The following is a 16,745-nucleotide window of genomic DNA, read 5'->3' as shown; positions in this document are numbered from 1 at the left end:
CCTTATTAAAATCAATTGACACTGAATAACATTGATGTGCAAAATTTCAGTAAAACTACTGATAATAATGTTTTTCTTTTGGTTTAACATGTGACACAGCGAAATCATTCAAACTACTCTAAAACGATAACATCAACAATAGCATGCTAGTTCAACATCAATTGTAGTCAGTTTCTTTTCCAAAAAGTCCTAATGATTACGTACCAATCGATTCCATCCTATTGAGCTTCCAGCCAAGCACTAGCTCACTTTGGGCTGGAAATGATTTTCTTCAACTCTATCAATAAACCGCTTAAAGGACCATACTCCGACTGCTGATATTTCTTATGTCTAGCAAGTAAAAAGACAATGATTGATATCAGCGAGCCCGTAATGTGACATATATAATGGTCAGCGGTTTTTTTAGTGCGACAGCTGTCACTTTAAAATCTCAATGTGGATGTCCGCCACAACAACAATGCACTGAAGGAGTTAAACGATTGCATTGGAGGCTTATTACATTTAGGACTTTATTACATTTAGGACCAAATGTTATTACATTTAGGACTTTATTACATTTAGGACAGTTATTACATTTAGGACTTCAACATGGTCATCATTTCTTCAGTTAACTCATAAAAAAGGATTTTGTGCTTTATCTGTTAACAGTTTCTGTGGTTCTGAAGGCGACACGAAAGCGTTACACAGCTTCACCATGTACGGCTTTATTGCAAATCCTTGATAGGTTTGATCAGATAAATAGAATGCCTCATTCGATAGTTGAATCTAACGATATAAGATATTTCAAACGGTTACTTGAATCCTATTTAATTAATTTGCCTAATATCGAATGAATTTTATAGCGAGGTGACTTGTTAAATTACTTTCTACATTATAGGTTAACTTCAACTCTAATTTAAAGAGGGAGCCTCACGTGTAAGTCTTCATGGCTTCTTGAGACTTCCTCGCCTTTCCCCTTCGCTATTTTCTATTTTTTATGTATTATCTATGCAAATTAACTTTGTTCCCCTTTTAACATATAATAAAGGCAAATGATAAATACATGAAATAAAATAAAATCCCGTCACAGCTCAGTCAAAGAATCCTATGACCCATTTGGAAATTGTATGGCTGATAATAATCTGGTGAAGGTGTGGTGTCGCTCCACTTTCTCTGATGCTAAGTAAATGATATGCGTATGATACTACGATACCCGATGGACTTTATTTCTTTCTTCGTTTATTCTTGTAGCACATGCAGATAACAAGAGTGCAAATACATGTAAACCTCGTTTGTTTTGCTAAGGGAATCCGCTTCAACACCAGTTGTGTTTTTGGCCAAACATCTGCAAAGGGAACTGAAATAAAGCATTCTGTTTACTGATGCCTTATCGATAAAACAATTTCATTTTCGAGATCTTCGCGAACTTAGTAGTGCTCCTGCCTTAAAATGAATTCTTAAGAGACACTTCTCATAATCGTTTTTAAAAACGTAGCGCATGGAACAATAAAGAACTGCCCTTGGATAATAATCGGGCCAGTAATTAACTTGTCGTGAAAATGCGTAAGCTTTCCAGAACATATCATTCTCGTTATTTATTAAAGCCTCGGTTAGTTTATAGATTCGATCGGCATCTATAGACTTATTTGCAAACAAGGGATATTTCTTGCTGAATGTGTAATCCAACCGCCACACAGGAGTGGAGGACACTGAAAGAAAAGGTAAAGATACATTTAATATTTTTAGACACAAACTGGGAAACGTTTGAAAGTGAAGAATAATGTAAAACTTCGTTTCAAATGGTGACACTAATTCTGAAGGCATCATATATACGGATTTTCAATTCTCGTTTGTTTAGTGGTCGCCGATGCCTATAATGTTACAACTCTCCACAACTCGGCATGATCGTTAATGCGTCCTTGTTTTGATTAGTTACAGAGCCACGCCGTTACCTTTGGTCGAGTCAAGGTCAATGTAGTATTGATTGTAGTCATAAAGAGACATTGATTGTTCATCTAATATCATCACACGGAAGGCTGGATTACTCTTGTAATCTGGACTAAGAGAGGGAGCGATCAATGCAAAAGACTTCCTTGCGTCATTAGAGACAGAGTCAGAGTTTGATTCCAGAGTCTGAAGTCTGAAGTCGTCTTTGTGCACGTGACCAAATAGCTGACCTACAAATAAAAAATTTGAAAATCACAGGATCATTAGTTACAATTTAACCCTTTATTCCAGTTAACTTCTGTGAAATTACGCTAAGCAGATCTTTTTCAGTTTTCGTCGCAAAAACGTAATTTGACTGCCATGACTAAAGGGGTGTCTTGATGTCCAGTATTGAAACACACATGCATACAACGAAAGTTTAGTGGAAGCTTAGTATTGAACAAAAATTCACTCCCCTCTTGTATGCTAATTGAAAGTAGGAGAGAATACTTTTTTTTGTTAGATTACTATCAATTTGTAAAATCTTCTCACCAGCTATCACTTTGTGATACCTTCCACCAACCAGATCCATGTATCGTTTAGTAAAACTGGGCAACCAAAATGGCTCATGGTTGTCAACATCCACTCTAGAATTCAAAAAGCGATAGCATTGACAATATATACTGAATGATAAAGCCCTTATAAAAATCCCGAGCATGAATGTTATCGAAGATTACTAACAGAACGAATCCAGACATTATTGCGCTCGACAATCGTTCATTTGATCAAGTGTGGTATGCTGAGGAAGGGAGTGGCGTTATAAAAGGGGTCTAATCATGGTTAAAGTAACGGCCAGCGGTTTTATGGAGAAGACAAAGCTAAATGTGCAAGTGGGGCCCTTTACTCAACCGCTTTATCGACAGACGCCGTTGTTCATGCAGGCAAGGAGGATTTAGTGATTAAAACAATTCTTGGATATCAGTGCTTGCTCATCAGTATCACGTTCATAACGCTTGATAACGGCAAACGTTCTTCATTAAAATCCTAAACAGAAATCACTTACCCTGGTGGAATGTGACTTGCTATCAGTACTCTCTTCCCTCGTCCTTCAGCAGACTCGAGTTGACTTTCTAACCACGACAACTGACTTAACGCAGTTTTACGAACTTGAAGATTGTCTTGGTTGCTTTTGTAGTGCCAGTATATGGTATTCAATACAATTAAAATCATTCTCCCATCTAAAGATCAAAGTTATTTGATCAGTTTGGTCACTGGTCGACGGAAAGGCATTAATTTATAGTCTTGCTGAAAAAATATGGCGCTTAGGCCTGCGTTGTGTTGGAAGACGTTCAGTTCGACCCATAGAAAATTATCTCTCTTCATAGGCTCAATGGATCGACAAAGAATTTTTTCCCCCCGCCAAATTAAACGCTACAAATATCTCATAACATTAGGGCAATAAGTTTCCTCGAATTTTAATGCTCAAAAATACCTGCAATGCTTGCATTGTAGTAACCGCCCTCAAGGAAAGTTTCTCTTAACGTGTTACTAAATGTAGATTTGCTTGCATCGCCTGCGCTGCCATCATAAATCATTAACGGTTCCCATGGAGACAAAACAGAGTTGTACCAATCACTGGTGTTCGGTAAAGTGAGTGGTACCAGATAATCATGTAAACCAATGACAGGAAACACAGGAATATCAGGAAAAACTGCATGTGTCTCATTCGCTGTCCTAATCATGGCTTCGAGAATGTGCTGTTCATCAACATCAACTTCATGTGCAGAGAAGTCTCCTACAAATATAAAAAAGGAAGGGGAAAAAAGTAATGGACATTTTGGTGATTATTTGAAATTACATCTGTCACTGATCGACTGCAATAAAGCATAATTAGCTTGCGCAGCTGCATTCATCTCAGCGGTGTTCAGAAGTTCAATAATCTTTATTTTATCACTATGGCTATGGGCCAAACAAAGGCAACGGCTCGATTCTAACTTGAGGAGTTTTGATACCGACTTCCATTGAATGTACTGAATGACTATACTCAGGGTAACGCAAGTTAAAAAAACAATCAATGATAGTTAATTTCATGACTATTTGAGCGACTCGGTGATTCTAAGGGAAATAACCTGCAAAGAGATAAAATGTGTTTTAATCCGCAACACCTCAAAAGTGCCAGGCAATTATTCAGAACCATTCAAAAGCCGTCAGGAACAAAATGTTCAAAACAAACGCGCAGTCTCTATTTTTTTACGCAAGTCTTCTAATTCAAAACAGAAAGACCTCGTAGTTTGTTGTTTTTGTGTATTTCTTTATTTTCGTGTTTGATGGTTTGTTATATAATATGTTTAACGACTACTTGGTACGATACCTTTTCACTAAGCCTGATAAAGGTTCTGGAGTTGTAATGATGGACAAACCCGAATATATCCGCCTAGTAAGCGCTGCTTCCGTTGACAACACCCCTAAATTTTCACATGTTGATCACAAACGACCGGCAAAAATGCGTGGACGACCACCTAATCATTTTCGCCCTCTCTTTCAGAAAGAGAAAGAGTTGCAAGAAAATTTACGTCAAATTTTGCCTGAAGAAATTGCCAATTCACTTTCTCCAAAGAGTTCCAGGCTCACTCATCTTTATGGCTTACCTAGGACTCACAAAGCCACGCTGGGATGAGCAACCGGAACCTACAATTACAATCTGGCTTAATCGCTTGAAGAAAAGCTGAAACCACTTTCCAGAAATTAGTATACAATCACTGACACCTTTGCCTTTGCTGATGAGATTCGTACTCATTCTATGAATAATGACGTCACAGCTCTCTTCACTTATGTGCCTTTAGATGAGACTATCAACATCGTGGTCAACAAAGCCTTCACAGATGATTGGTTCCACAAAACCAATGGCCTTAATCTGCAAAAGGATCAGCTTGCTGAACTACTCAAAATTGCCACAACCAATCAGCTTTTTCAGTTTAATGGTCAACTTAACCCTAACCCTAAATTGCGCTTTATTTTCAGTCGTCTTGACAACCCTATGGGCCGTACTGATTCCGCTATTAAAAATTTAATTTTTAGAAATGCTTCGGCAAGCACAGCGGAAAGAAACGCCGATGATAGAGGCACAGTAAGAATTAGTCTTCCATTCAAAGATCAAGTGGCCCCTGATGCGGTTCGGAAGCAGTTGGGCGATCGTAGCCGTAAGATTCTCCCAAGATTGCAGCCTGTTTTTGTGAGCAAGAAATTGGGGCAAGATCTTAAACCTAAAGAAATGAAGCCGTCAATTGTGAATCGGCAATGCGTTGTTTACCGTTTCTCATATGATCTGTGCGATGCAGATTATGTCGGGTACACAGCCCGACACCTTCATCAACGCATTGCTGCGCACAAATATTCGACAATCGGTTGACATTTCGTGGAAGCTCACGGTAGCAACCACCTTTTGAAAGAAAACCAATTTAGAGTTTTAAGAAAGTACCAAGGAAAATTTGATTGTTTAGTCTTTAAAATGCTGTTCACCAAGAATCTCAAGCCAAATTTAAATATCCAGGCGGACCCCATACGTGCATTACTATTGTTCTTTTCTAACGGTTTAGCTTTTTATCACCTATTGTTATTTTGGTGTATTTATAGAGAGTGCAACTTGTAAATATATTTTTTGACTTTCAATTGATAAGGAAGTTTAGCCAACTTCGAAACGTCGTCGTTTTTTATAAATCCCAAAATGTTTTTAAGAAATATTTTTTTTATCAATTTTTTATAATTAAATGTTTTTCTATATCACTTCTTCTTCGATACGTTTTTGCATAATTTTGATGACAAATATGAAATAAAAAAGTATCATGGGACTTACCTGAGATCAGTATGAAATTCAGCTTTGTGCCTTCTGTAGCGTTCTTTATCGCTTCTAAGCTGCTTTCCAGCAACAATAGTGGCGTGTCACACCCAATTCTACCCAAAGGAGCTTTAAACTCAGCTGTTTTGATGGATCCGTTTGCTGCGCGACACATGTCACGCTTTGGAATGGAGCTGTTGTACTTCAGATCTAAGTTGACATCTGTGAGATGTATAAAATGGACCAAGCTCTGTTGAGTTGTAAGTTTCTCCTCAGATCCTGAAGTTCCTTGTTTGTAATTCGAGTCACAGTCAGGACAATGAAGACAAAGTACAAACGTGAGAATCAACATCAACGACAGAACAACGCAAAGACTTCCCAGAAATATTAGCAAGACCAATACAGTGAGTCTTTTCCTTTTCCGATTGTTCTCGGAATCGTTTGGAGACGATATTTCTAACTGTTCAGTCATTTCGATCGTCTTAGAGACACCCGAGTTATTGTTGCTTCGTCACTGAAACAATGTGGGAGTGACAGTTGAAGAGATAACCATAGCAAGTCATTGGTAATGTAATTTATTTCCAAATAAACTGAGGGTGTTAAATATTGATATTTTTTCATTGGTATGACATCACTTGTAATGTATCCTATTGGCTCTGGTTGTTTTGTGTTACAAAAAGATCGATTCAATAATGGGCGAGAACGGAGTTGTTTAGACTGGCAGACAAGAACTTCTCTGTCAGCGGGTTAAATCCAAAATAAAGTTTTTTTTAAAGAAGTCAAGCTAGAATCATCTATTCATTTCTTGAAACGAGCAAGTGCAAAGGAAGTCCCGGATTTATCAGATGATCAGATAGGGTTCCCAAAAGCAGATACCATAGTTACAGACAGGACATGTCTCAACACGGAAGCGTTCCTTTGATGAGTACGCCACAGAAAAATCCTTTAGTTGTCATGTGCTTAGGACAAAGACAAAAAGACTGTCCTAAGGTCACAAGGATTAACTAGCAGCACTCCAACTTTGGATGACACCCTTTTAAACTGCTTCAACAGTTTTCACCATAGCTCTACCTATACCCTCTGTTTTTGCCTACTGTCTACACATACCACGTGATCTAAAGCGATCACAGAAACTGCATCTTCTCCAAATCGCTCTCCAAACTGCAGAATTCTGAAAACGATGTTTCTCTTTGTCACGTTGGGAGAATAGATGCGTGGTATTTGAGGACGAGAACGTCACAGGGGTAGGACACCGTACATGATAATCTCCCGCATGCCAATAACTCGAAAATTGCGCATGCGTGAAACTTTCACAAAATGGTTCAAATGCAGAGTAAAGGGGCAAACGGAAAATATTATTCTTACGCAAGATGGAGGAAATGTTTACAATGACGCTTGGACGTAAATGTCATCACTAAGCTAACATTAAGAAAGGCGTATCTTGACAACTGATGTCACTTAGTTTTTTTTTAGCGAAAGTGGAAGCTGTAATTTGACCTGTCAGCAATATTATTAATTCATACTGCAGGATGATTGTTCTGTGTTAATACTAATCTTCTTTTTTTCACAGAGATGTGGATTATTTGAGATCGAATTCATGAAACTTTAATTATTGGAAGTGTTTTCAATTTTGATAATTACAAAGGGGCGAACTCCTTTGGAAAGGAGTTGGATTGTAAATTAATTAACAAATATAGTCCTGATGGCTGATGTTCTTTACGGCTGTTTCCAGCGCATCTTACTTCACCATACAGCCATTAGATTTCGTGCGTCGTGTTCGTATTTGACGTTAAATTATTCTAGCAATTCTTCATTTATCTTATTTATTATTTACGCAGCAGCAGGTGGGATGAGGTAATAAATGAGATAAGGTTTGTTGGTTGTTGGCTCTTATCAGTTTAAGTTTTTTGTGTCGTATGGAAATTTGAAGATGAAAAGTATTCCCGTGTAAGTGAGTGCTCCTCAAATATCAAAACTTGGTTCGATTTTGTGCAAAACTATTAAAAAAAAATACCATGGACACCATTCTCCTTCTTCTGAACATGGTATTAATAATATTCTGCAGATTGGAGTCAACAACTGCAAAGTGCGACGGAAAATTTGAACTGAGCGGACTTAACCATGGCCACTTGGAGCAAGGAATTAAAAACCATGCCATAGTGGGACACAGTTTTAAAAATTTCACGTTGCCAAAAATTTATGATTGTCATATCCAGTGTTTTGACGAGAAATGTAAGTGCCAAGCATTTCAAATATCTGGGGATCGCTGTGAGCTGTTGGATGAAGATAGATATTCAACTCCTGATGAGTTCATATATACTCCTGGATACGCTTACTTTGATATGAGCAGGGAATATATTCACCAGGTAAGGGTGATATGTCTACTGGATGCAAATATTTCGCTCATTCGAAATGCTGGTTTGTCTCACTTCTAATTTTTCTGACGGCCTTCGAAAACGACGTGGGTGTTAAGTGCCGCTCTCGCTAAGAGCGGTCCTCTCGACTTCTTGTTGGAAAAAAGTTTTCTTTTATTTTTTGCCCATGAAAAGGTTTTAGGACAGATGTTTCTAAAATAGTTTAGTTGTTCTCCAATTCTCTCTTTTTACGTCACCACAAGCCAAAAATGATTTTTGGCTAGACCATCCCAGTGAACAGCAATCGAAAATGTAAATTTCAAAGATTTTGTCCAGCGCGCAGCGACTGCAACAATGCGGCTCACGGAATTCTATCTTGCTACAAGTTACAAGATGTATTCAATGTCTAATCATGTGTCAAGTTTTCAAGCTCGTTCTATAACGATTGAAGTTTACGATTAAAGCTCCAACATGCAAATTGAAGAGGATCTTGTTGTTTAACAAAGGACAGTTTTGCGCAGTTTTGAGGGATCTAGTTGGTAAGGTAACGTTAAACCCTTAATAATTAGATTGCTAGGGTTTATGCATCGTAGTGAGTAGCAGTGTGTTAACTTCAACACCAGTTTGTGCTCATTTTACAGCCAAATAATCTATGATATGTGTATTGTAGGTAACTTCAGACAGCGCATATCCAGGCTCACACTGCAGTAATCAATGCTGTAGTCATAGTGTGTGTCTTAATGGCGCCACGTGCACCGAACTCTGTCAGGACGCCAAACACAAGTTTAAATGTTCATGTGCACCAGGATATGTCGGGAAATTTTGCCAGAAGCGAAGAACGTCCTGCAAAGAGCAGCTTTTGATGGACAAGAAGTCATCATCGCAAGCTTACTGGCTGTTTGATCCGACAAGCAACTCTTGGTATGAAACCTTTTGCGATTTTACCACCGAAAATGGTTTTGTTTGGACTCTTATTGAATCGTTCAGCCTGGTTAATAACCAATATTTTGCGAATAAATCATTCTATAAAGATTATCCTGTCATTGAGAACGATTTTAACTGGAATAAGTTCCGTTTGTCTTTGAACCGGATGGAGTCAATTGCTAACCAGTCCTCTCACGTGCGTGCAACATGCAACTTTAACACTGATGGTCTGAACTTCACTGATTACTTGAGAGCCAAACTGACTGATATCGATGTAATGCGGAAGAAATTCGACGATTGTAGGAATTACGAATACATTAACGTCCGTGGTTACGGTTGCCATGACTGCACTGCTGTGTTTGTTCAGCAGGATATGTGGCATGCACACGTGGACTCATATTATGGAGCAGGGTGTCAGTTGAAGGCATCAGGAGCAATAAAGGACCCGGGGGGGAGGATGACTTTGGTTGGTACGGCACAGTAAACCCCATTCATAGGTGCTCTTCAAATAACAACTCCACCACACAATGGTGGTTTGGAGAACACGAAGATTATTCCAGTGAGCAGTAAGGGACCCAGGGCTTTAAATACTAATTGAGAAAACTTGTTACTTGTTAATATCGTGATCATAAAATGTCATAACATAGCTGCCATCTATGATGTTTATGATTATGACAAGTGTTCTACAGTTGTGCCACAAGTTGCTACCATCTAAATCCTAAAGTTAATTGTAGCCTATAAATTTAACCCTTGGTAACAACTAACTTTTGAAAATTGTTTCTTTTTAAAGTAATTTTGTTTTTAATGTTTCATCAGAGTCCAGTCGAACAACTCCATGTGCCCTATTTTCTAGCAGTTACTATCATTTCGTGCACAAGATAATCAGTTTTGTAATTATCTCAAAGCTAAGCAATTATCCATCAGTTTATAGCCCCGAAATGTTTTCAAAGGAGTTTAGAAAAGCATCCGATATGTAAGATACAAAAAAAAAAAAAAAGCAAAAAGCGAGTAATATAATTGTGCAATTTTTGTAGAATTAAACGATGTTAGTATTTACCACACAAGAGAATAGTGCTTTTCGTGAACGCTGATTGGTTAGTTCGGAAGTGAATAGCGAGTACAATTCACTTCCACTTTGGTGAATATTTGTAAACTACTGTGTGTTAAGTGCCCTGACAAAAAATAAAAAATTTAAAAAAACTTGACTTGCTTTTTAAAATTAACATCAGGATGATTTTATTCCTTTTCTGTTTCCATGGGGCCCAGTAATAAACCGAAAAATTGTTTCGTTTCCACTCTGATAAAATGTTTTGAATTCTTCATTACGCCGAAATAACTGGGAACCAAAAACATCACCAAGACTTTTCCATGTTAAACATCTGATAAAAGATTCAAACTGATATTTAAACAAGTTTAAGTTCCTTTGAAAGAAAATTGAATCACGCACGAATCTTTTTGTATTGAAATTGTCCAATTTAAACGCAGCTGTTGCGTTTGAAATTTACCCTGAATTAAGTCGTACAGGAACCAATTACATGTGAGTACGTATGATGGCGCAGGTTAACTTAGCGCGCTCACCATTATTTAGAGACCAGAGAAACTTCGCCATTCAATTTAGCCTGGAGATTTGTACAGCGAACTTTATCAGTAATTCAAGAAACTTAGAGGTAGGAATCTCCCTTTCATCAGTTACATGGTCATCATTTCTTCAGTTAACTTATAAAAAAGGATTTTGTGCAGGTGTTAATACTTATTTGCTTTCTCACCAATCAGTCCTTATTGTTACTACATACTTTATACCTTTGCATAATTGTGTGCTCTTGTCTTGTGGGAACCGCGAACAGCTGCCCTTTTAGCTCTCTGATATTTCCTCATAGATCTCTACCGACCACTTGCAATATTTGGTATTAATAAAAACTGGATCAAAATTATTCGATTTTTAGCCTTTTGATTGGCTGAACGGAGCAGTGCTAGGAACTTGCAACCTAGCTCTGAGCTTATAACCTAGCTCCAACAAATATGCCTAGCCAATGAATTCGTCAGCGAAGTTAGAAAAAAAAACCTATGTGAGCAATCCGTGAAGCAATGGCATAAAGACAATTTGCAAAATGTTTTGTATTTACGTTGCGATAACATTTGCCACACGCCAAAGTTGATTGTTTAACTGACACAAAAGCTTGTTGGTAGAATTATAATAATTTTTTGTGTGCGTTTTGTATCAACAGGCTTACAGGCGAATGTGAAAGCGATCCTCGAAGTTATGAATACTACTCAACTAGTAGTGAAAGTTAGGCCTGAAAAAATTCAGGCCCCTTCGGGATTTGAACCAAAGAACTTTGCAATACCGGTGCAGTGCTCTACCAACTGAGCTAACGAGCCAACTCGAATATGAGATCATTGATAAAAACAAAACAAAACAAAACAAAAAAAACTCGGCCCTACGCACCTCGTTGGTTATTTTATATCATTTCATATTATTATTAATATGCAAATTTAAACGATTTGACCTCGTGGTTATGACCGAGCCTCTGCAGTTGAGAGGCGTGGACGATATCGTAAACCCGTCTTACTGCGTGGAAGTCAACCTGGACTCATCAGTCCAGGGGAAGGGTTCGCTGTCTGTGACCTCAAATCAAACTCGCGCTGTGCGCTCGTTCGATTTTGAAATCGCTCGTATGCTTTCAGACCAAATTTAACTCCACTCAGTTCAGTTACCATTATCTATCAGGAACAACATCAAATTCACCATTCTAGATGAAAGACCCTTAGTATTTGGAATTCTCGTGGATCAAATTACGACCTATGCAACTCCACAGGGGCTACAACTGTTTTGTACTAAAAACTGTTTACCATCCACCAAGTGCACGGAATACTGTCTGAGAAAGAGTCGTAGATATCACGTCTCTATTTGCAAAATTAACAGATTCAAGAACAGCTTTTTTTCACAGAAATTGTATGTAGATGCATTTACTTAGTAATTTTTGTGGATAATTTTTTAATACTTGTAAAGTTTTATCTAATTCAGCCCTAGAGCTGTAATTTTGAAACTTCAATGGATCATTTTCCTATTTATGTATTTATCTAATTTTCTCTCTATCTAATGATCTATTTACTTAATAATCTATCACTCCATTCATCCATACATCTATCTATCTCTATATTTCTAGCTCTCTATCTAACAATCTGTCTGTCTGTCTGTCTGTCCATCTATCTATCTATAGATCTAATAATCTATTTAGTTGTCTATCTGTTTATCTATCCATCAACATGTTCTATCTATCCATCTATGGATTTATCTATCTATCTATCTATCCATCTATGGATTTATCTATCTATCTATCTATCTATCTATCTATTTATCTATCTATCCAATAATCTATATGTCTATCTGACAATCTATTTATCTATCCATCTATCTAATAGTCTATCTAACTATTACTCTAAACATCTATTTTTTCAGATTATAGGAGTTACTAATGACTGCTGGTCCCTCAGCAGTAGTCCTGCTGATTTTTGCCTTGACTGCGTTGCCAGTAGGGTCTCTAAAGTTCTTTCACGTGTCTGATGTCCATCTTGATCCATTCTACAATAAAGCTGCGGATGTGAGCACTTATTGCCAGGGATCTGGCTCAACAGCAGATTATGAGGCACCTTATGGTAGGATCGGTTGTGACTCACCGTTAGCTCTGTGGAAAATTGCTCTATTAGGAATGAAGGAGGAAGGACAAAGTGCTGAGTTTATGATGCTCTCTGGTATGAAGCTAACATGTTTTTGTAAATTGTCAATCTGTTTACCATCTCCCTCAAGAAGCACTCTTCTATTAAATGGCTCTTCTATTCTTGCCCACTTTTCAGCTTCTTCATGTTAATTATATTAAGATTGCATGAAGATTGCTTATTTTCTTTCCGTAGGAGATTCGTCTGCCCATGGTCTAACAGATGACCATGGTTCACCAAAAGTCTTAAAAGCAATATCCATGGTGGCAAGTGAAGCCCACAAAGTGTTTCCAGACATTCCAATTTTTCCTGCAATTGGCAACAATGACCTCCCTGGACATTATATTCTACCAAACAATAACGATTGGTACAAAACAGTCTTGTCTTACTGGGCTCCACTCATTTTGTGCTCACATTGTCCCAGGAGCGTGGAAAAGCCTACAACAATGGAGGAATTGGCGAAAACATTTCTAGAGGGCGGTTACTATAAAGTCAACATTGCAGGTGAGATCCTTGCTGGCATTTCTGTAAACAAAGCATAGTAAAAGAGGGATGGGTATCTAGAAAAGACTTGAGCAGCCTGGAAAAACATCATTGGAAGAAAATTAAAAGAAACAAAACGGAATCCAAATCAGATATGGTTCCGAATCCCACGTGAAAAGAAAAATCTGAGATAAACTGACAAGAACAATTGGGTTCAAACGCTTACATATCATGATGTCACTTGACATATGTACCATTGAATTACAGGTGGAAAAATGATTTTACTTGTGCTGAATACCATGTACTGGAATAACAACTGGTACACGAATGATCTTGTTAAACAAATTGCTGAAACTCAAATGCAGTGGTTCAAAGACCAACTTCAACTCGCCAAAGACCAAAAGAAAAGAGTCCTTATCATGAGCCACATCCCACCTGGGTAATTTTTGTTACCATAACTTTCTTCATCAGAGAACCTTTTAGATCAAATTAACAAACTGAAAACGTTTCTTTTAATTGTCTCAGAGGCGACCCATATGATGGTTCCTACTTCTGGCATAAACAATATTTAATACCTTATGCGAGTCTGACAGCCGGACAATTCCATGATGTAGTGGCAGGTAACACTCGTATTCAGCAAAGTTATGGGCATTGAATGAGGGAAATTATAATAATATGGTAGATAATTGATTGAAAGAAACTAAATAGAACGCCCCGAAACTAGATAGGTTCAGCTTTTTTGGGATTTGTTTATTTCCCCACGCATTTGATGAAGCTTTTTATTTTTAGAAGTTTTTGCTTTTTTGTATGTTTCCGCTTTACGTCAGAGAGCAGCTTTTGAAAAATAATCTTGGATATGATTTGATGCATGACATCTGTATGATAAGGAGTTTGATAACAATAAGTCAATGTAGTAACAAGTGACGATGTTTGACGATTTGGTACAAATGATAGATAACTATTTATCACATTCCATTTCGCAATGGTTTACGGAAATTCCCCTAAAAAGAAGTTCCATTTGCCATGATATTTTGGTTCCATTTTTTATGTTTTGCATTTGTTTTAATTTTTTGGTACTTTTATTCACATTGTGTTGCTCTCCTTTCATCACTACTTTTTTTTATCCTTATCATAAGGCCAGTTCTATGGTCATACTCACAGAAACGACTTCCATCTTCAAATAATGAACACTGCAAGTGATGAAGCAGAAAAAACTTCCACCAAATCCTTTGTTCTACAAGTTGCCTCAGTATCACCTGTCTACTCTAACAATCCAACATTTTTCTACAAGTTGCCTCAGTATCACCTGTCTACTCTAACAATCCAACATTTTTCTACAAGTTGCCTCAGTATCACCTGTCTACTCTAACAATCCAACATTTTTCTACAAGTTGTCTCAGTATCACCTGTCTACTCTAACAATCCAACATTTTTCTACAAGTTGCCTCAGTATCACCTGTCTACTCTAACAATCCAACATTTTTCTACAAGTTGCCTCAGTATCACCTGTCTACTCTAACAATCCAACATTTTTCTACAAGTTGCCTCAGTATCACCTGTCTACTCTAACAATCCAACATTCAGAGTGATGTCTTTGGACACAAGAGAACGTGCTCTTGTTGACTATGACCAATATTATCTTGACTTGGTTCTTGTGACAGGTATTTAACGTGTCAGAGGGAGAGCTTTCAATGAGAATTGTCTGTATACACAAGGAAATGACAAAGACAGAGCAGTTAGAATTTAATTTCATGGGCAAATTTCTGAGGAGCTTATATTGATGCTTCAAATCTCTAACTTAGTTCAATATTTTACCAGTTTGTACCACCAAGTCATATTTTGAGCATAATTTGAAGACAGATTCAATCTCAGACTTTATTTGATCAAACTCCTATCAGTGGCATGAATCCTCCACAAAGTTTTCTCACAATTCATCAAAAGCTTAATAAATATTAAGTGGATTTTACTATCTTAATATTGTACTACACGCCCTCTATTTGTGCTGCTGTAAGGAATTCCATTTGTAATAGTTATTGTTTGTTCTCTCTCGTAGAATTTGCACATCCCATTTGGAAGTTTGATTCCACATTTAGCAGAAAGTATCCATCAAAACACAAGTTAATCGATGCAGACAGAATCGATGAGCTGAACCGTAAGCTGATCAGCCAAACTGAAGGCAGATATTGGAATGAATACATGCCTTCAACAACCTCCCACTACCAGCTGGGTTCATACGATCGGTTTGCCCTCTATTGTGTCATGAGATATGTCTCTGAAGATGATTTTGAGAAATGCCATGAAAAATTCAAAGTACCTGGTGGCTAGTTAAATAATTATAACAAAATATGTTATGAGGTATTCAATGTAACATCATATCCTGGAGTATATGAATAAAATGCATGTCTAAAATACCTTTGTATTTGCCATCCTTCGCACACCCTGCTACAAATCCCTTCACAAGTTTCAGATGAGCCTTCCACACATAAGAATATCATCTTGGAAATTAATGTTTCTACATTTTTGATTGGCATAATAACAGTTTTATAAGTTACATTTTGATGATAAAATTTACCACAAATTTCCTATAAGGCAAGCCAAACTTTCACTTGAGTATTAAATTTAGTCATGCTTCGTTTGATATATAGATATCTATAATTTTGGCAGCCATTCTTTTATTATGAAGTACATATAATGCCCTCTTTTGTGCTCAATAGCCTTGTCCTTCTTATCTAATTACATCAAATTTCCTCAGCCTTGGCTGTCATGTTTGCTTGTGCCTTTGCCTTTGTGAAACATCCCCAAGACACGATCTATCATCAATACTGCAATCAGGGAACCCAACAACAAGCCAGTAAGGACATCACTCCAGTGATGCTTGTAGTCACTAATGCGGGACAGCCCACACAGAACACCCAACTGAGCAATCAACAGCTGGAGGGAAAACTTTAGAAACCTGCTATGGGGGAAATTGATCATGATTTCCATATATAGAATTGTAAATGTCACGGCATATGCTGCAAATATGAGAAAAAAAAGCCAAGTTTAGAACAATAGCACAATCCTTTCTGTCAGGGACTCTTCATACAAGTGCAGCTGGGTGCAACAAAGCAGATTGACATGGTTGGTTTTCAGATTGAAACTTCCAACGCAAACAAAAGAAAAAAAATTGATATAAAACTATGCCTTTGATTTTGGATTGGAATGTAGCTCATGGTGTTAGGTATTATTGGTTGCTGTGCAGTGTTGATGAAGAGAACTTTTTCATATACCACTGCTTATTCTTACAGTTCATCACATTTGACCTTCAGCTGATTAAATTTGACCACTAAAGGCAAATGGAATTATTACCTGAGAATGAAGCGTGGCCTGATGGAAATGACAAGCGTCCTGCTCTAAGTAAACCTGGGTCACCTGTGCACACATCGTCCGTGATGTATGTGTGACTGCAGTTCAAAAATACAGAAGATGGAGCTTGGCAGATTGACAGAAAATGAGGTCTTAATCGTCCGACTGTGTATTTTCCGATA

The 16,745-nt window shown here is 37.5% G+C and overlaps 2 protein-coding genes, 1 long non-coding RNA gene and 1 pseudogene across 4 annotated transcripts; 2 read left to right on the top strand and 2 right to left on the bottom strand.

Annotated features, from left to right (window-relative positions):
- Positions 1 to 688: 688 nt before the first annotated feature.
- LOC113678350 (sphingomyelinase phosphodiesterase C) lies at positions 689 to 6,326 on the bottom strand. Its single transcript, XM_089187320.1, has 6 exons — positions 5,759 to 6,326; positions 3,398 to 3,700; positions 2,969 to 3,143; positions 2,458 to 2,552; positions 1,932 to 2,156; positions 689 to 1,688 (listed from the first exon to the last, which is right to left on the bottom strand). The coding sequence occupies exons 1-6, from the start codon at positions 6,210 to 6,212 to the stop codon at positions 1,384 to 1,386; spliced, it is 1,557 nt and encodes a 518-aa protein (XP_089043446.1). The 5' UTR covers positions 6,213 to 6,326; the 3' UTR covers positions 689 to 1,383.
- Positions 6,327 to 7,625: 1,299 nt separating this feature from the next.
- Positions 7,626 to 9,739, top strand: LOC149038332 (uncharacterized; annotated as a pseudogene). Its single transcript, XR_016181077.1, has 2 exons — positions 7,626 to 8,106; positions 8,765 to 9,739. The product of XR_016181077.1 is annotated as an uncharacterized LOC149038332 (transcript).
- Positions 9,740 to 10,563: 824 nt separating this feature from the next.
- On the top strand, positions 10,564 to 15,581 carry LOC113678413 (cyclic GMP-AMP phosphodiesterase SMPDL3A). The gene is made up of 8 exons (XM_089187322.1): positions 10,564 to 10,685; positions 12,479 to 12,771; positions 12,931 to 13,239; positions 13,486 to 13,657; positions 13,744 to 13,838; positions 14,355 to 14,508; positions 14,803 to 14,879; positions 15,272 to 15,581. Exons 2-8 carry the CDS (start codon positions 12,495 to 12,497, stop codon positions 15,541 to 15,543), a joined length of 1,356 nt encoding a protein of 451 aa, XP_089043448.1. The 5' UTR covers positions 10,564 to 10,685; positions 12,479 to 12,494; the 3' UTR covers positions 15,544 to 15,581.
- Positions 11,955 to 14,499, bottom strand: LOC149038331 (uncharacterized). The gene is made up of 2 exons (XR_016181079.1): positions 14,378 to 14,499; positions 11,955 to 13,260 (listed from the first exon to the last, which is right to left on the bottom strand). It is a non-coding gene; the product is annotated as an uncharacterized LOC149038331 (long non-coding RNA).
- Positions 15,582 to 16,745: the final 1,164 nt, after the last annotated feature.

Source organism: Pocillopora damicornis, chromosome 11 (assembly GCF_964200805.1).
Source record: "Pocillopora damicornis chromosome 11, jaPocDami1.2, whole genome shotgun sequence".
In the NCBI taxonomy this organism is placed as follows: Eukaryota; Metazoa; Cnidaria; class Anthozoa; order Scleractinia; family Pocilloporidae; genus Pocillopora; species Pocillopora damicornis.
This window is presented reverse-complemented; position numbering and strand designations above follow the sequence as displayed.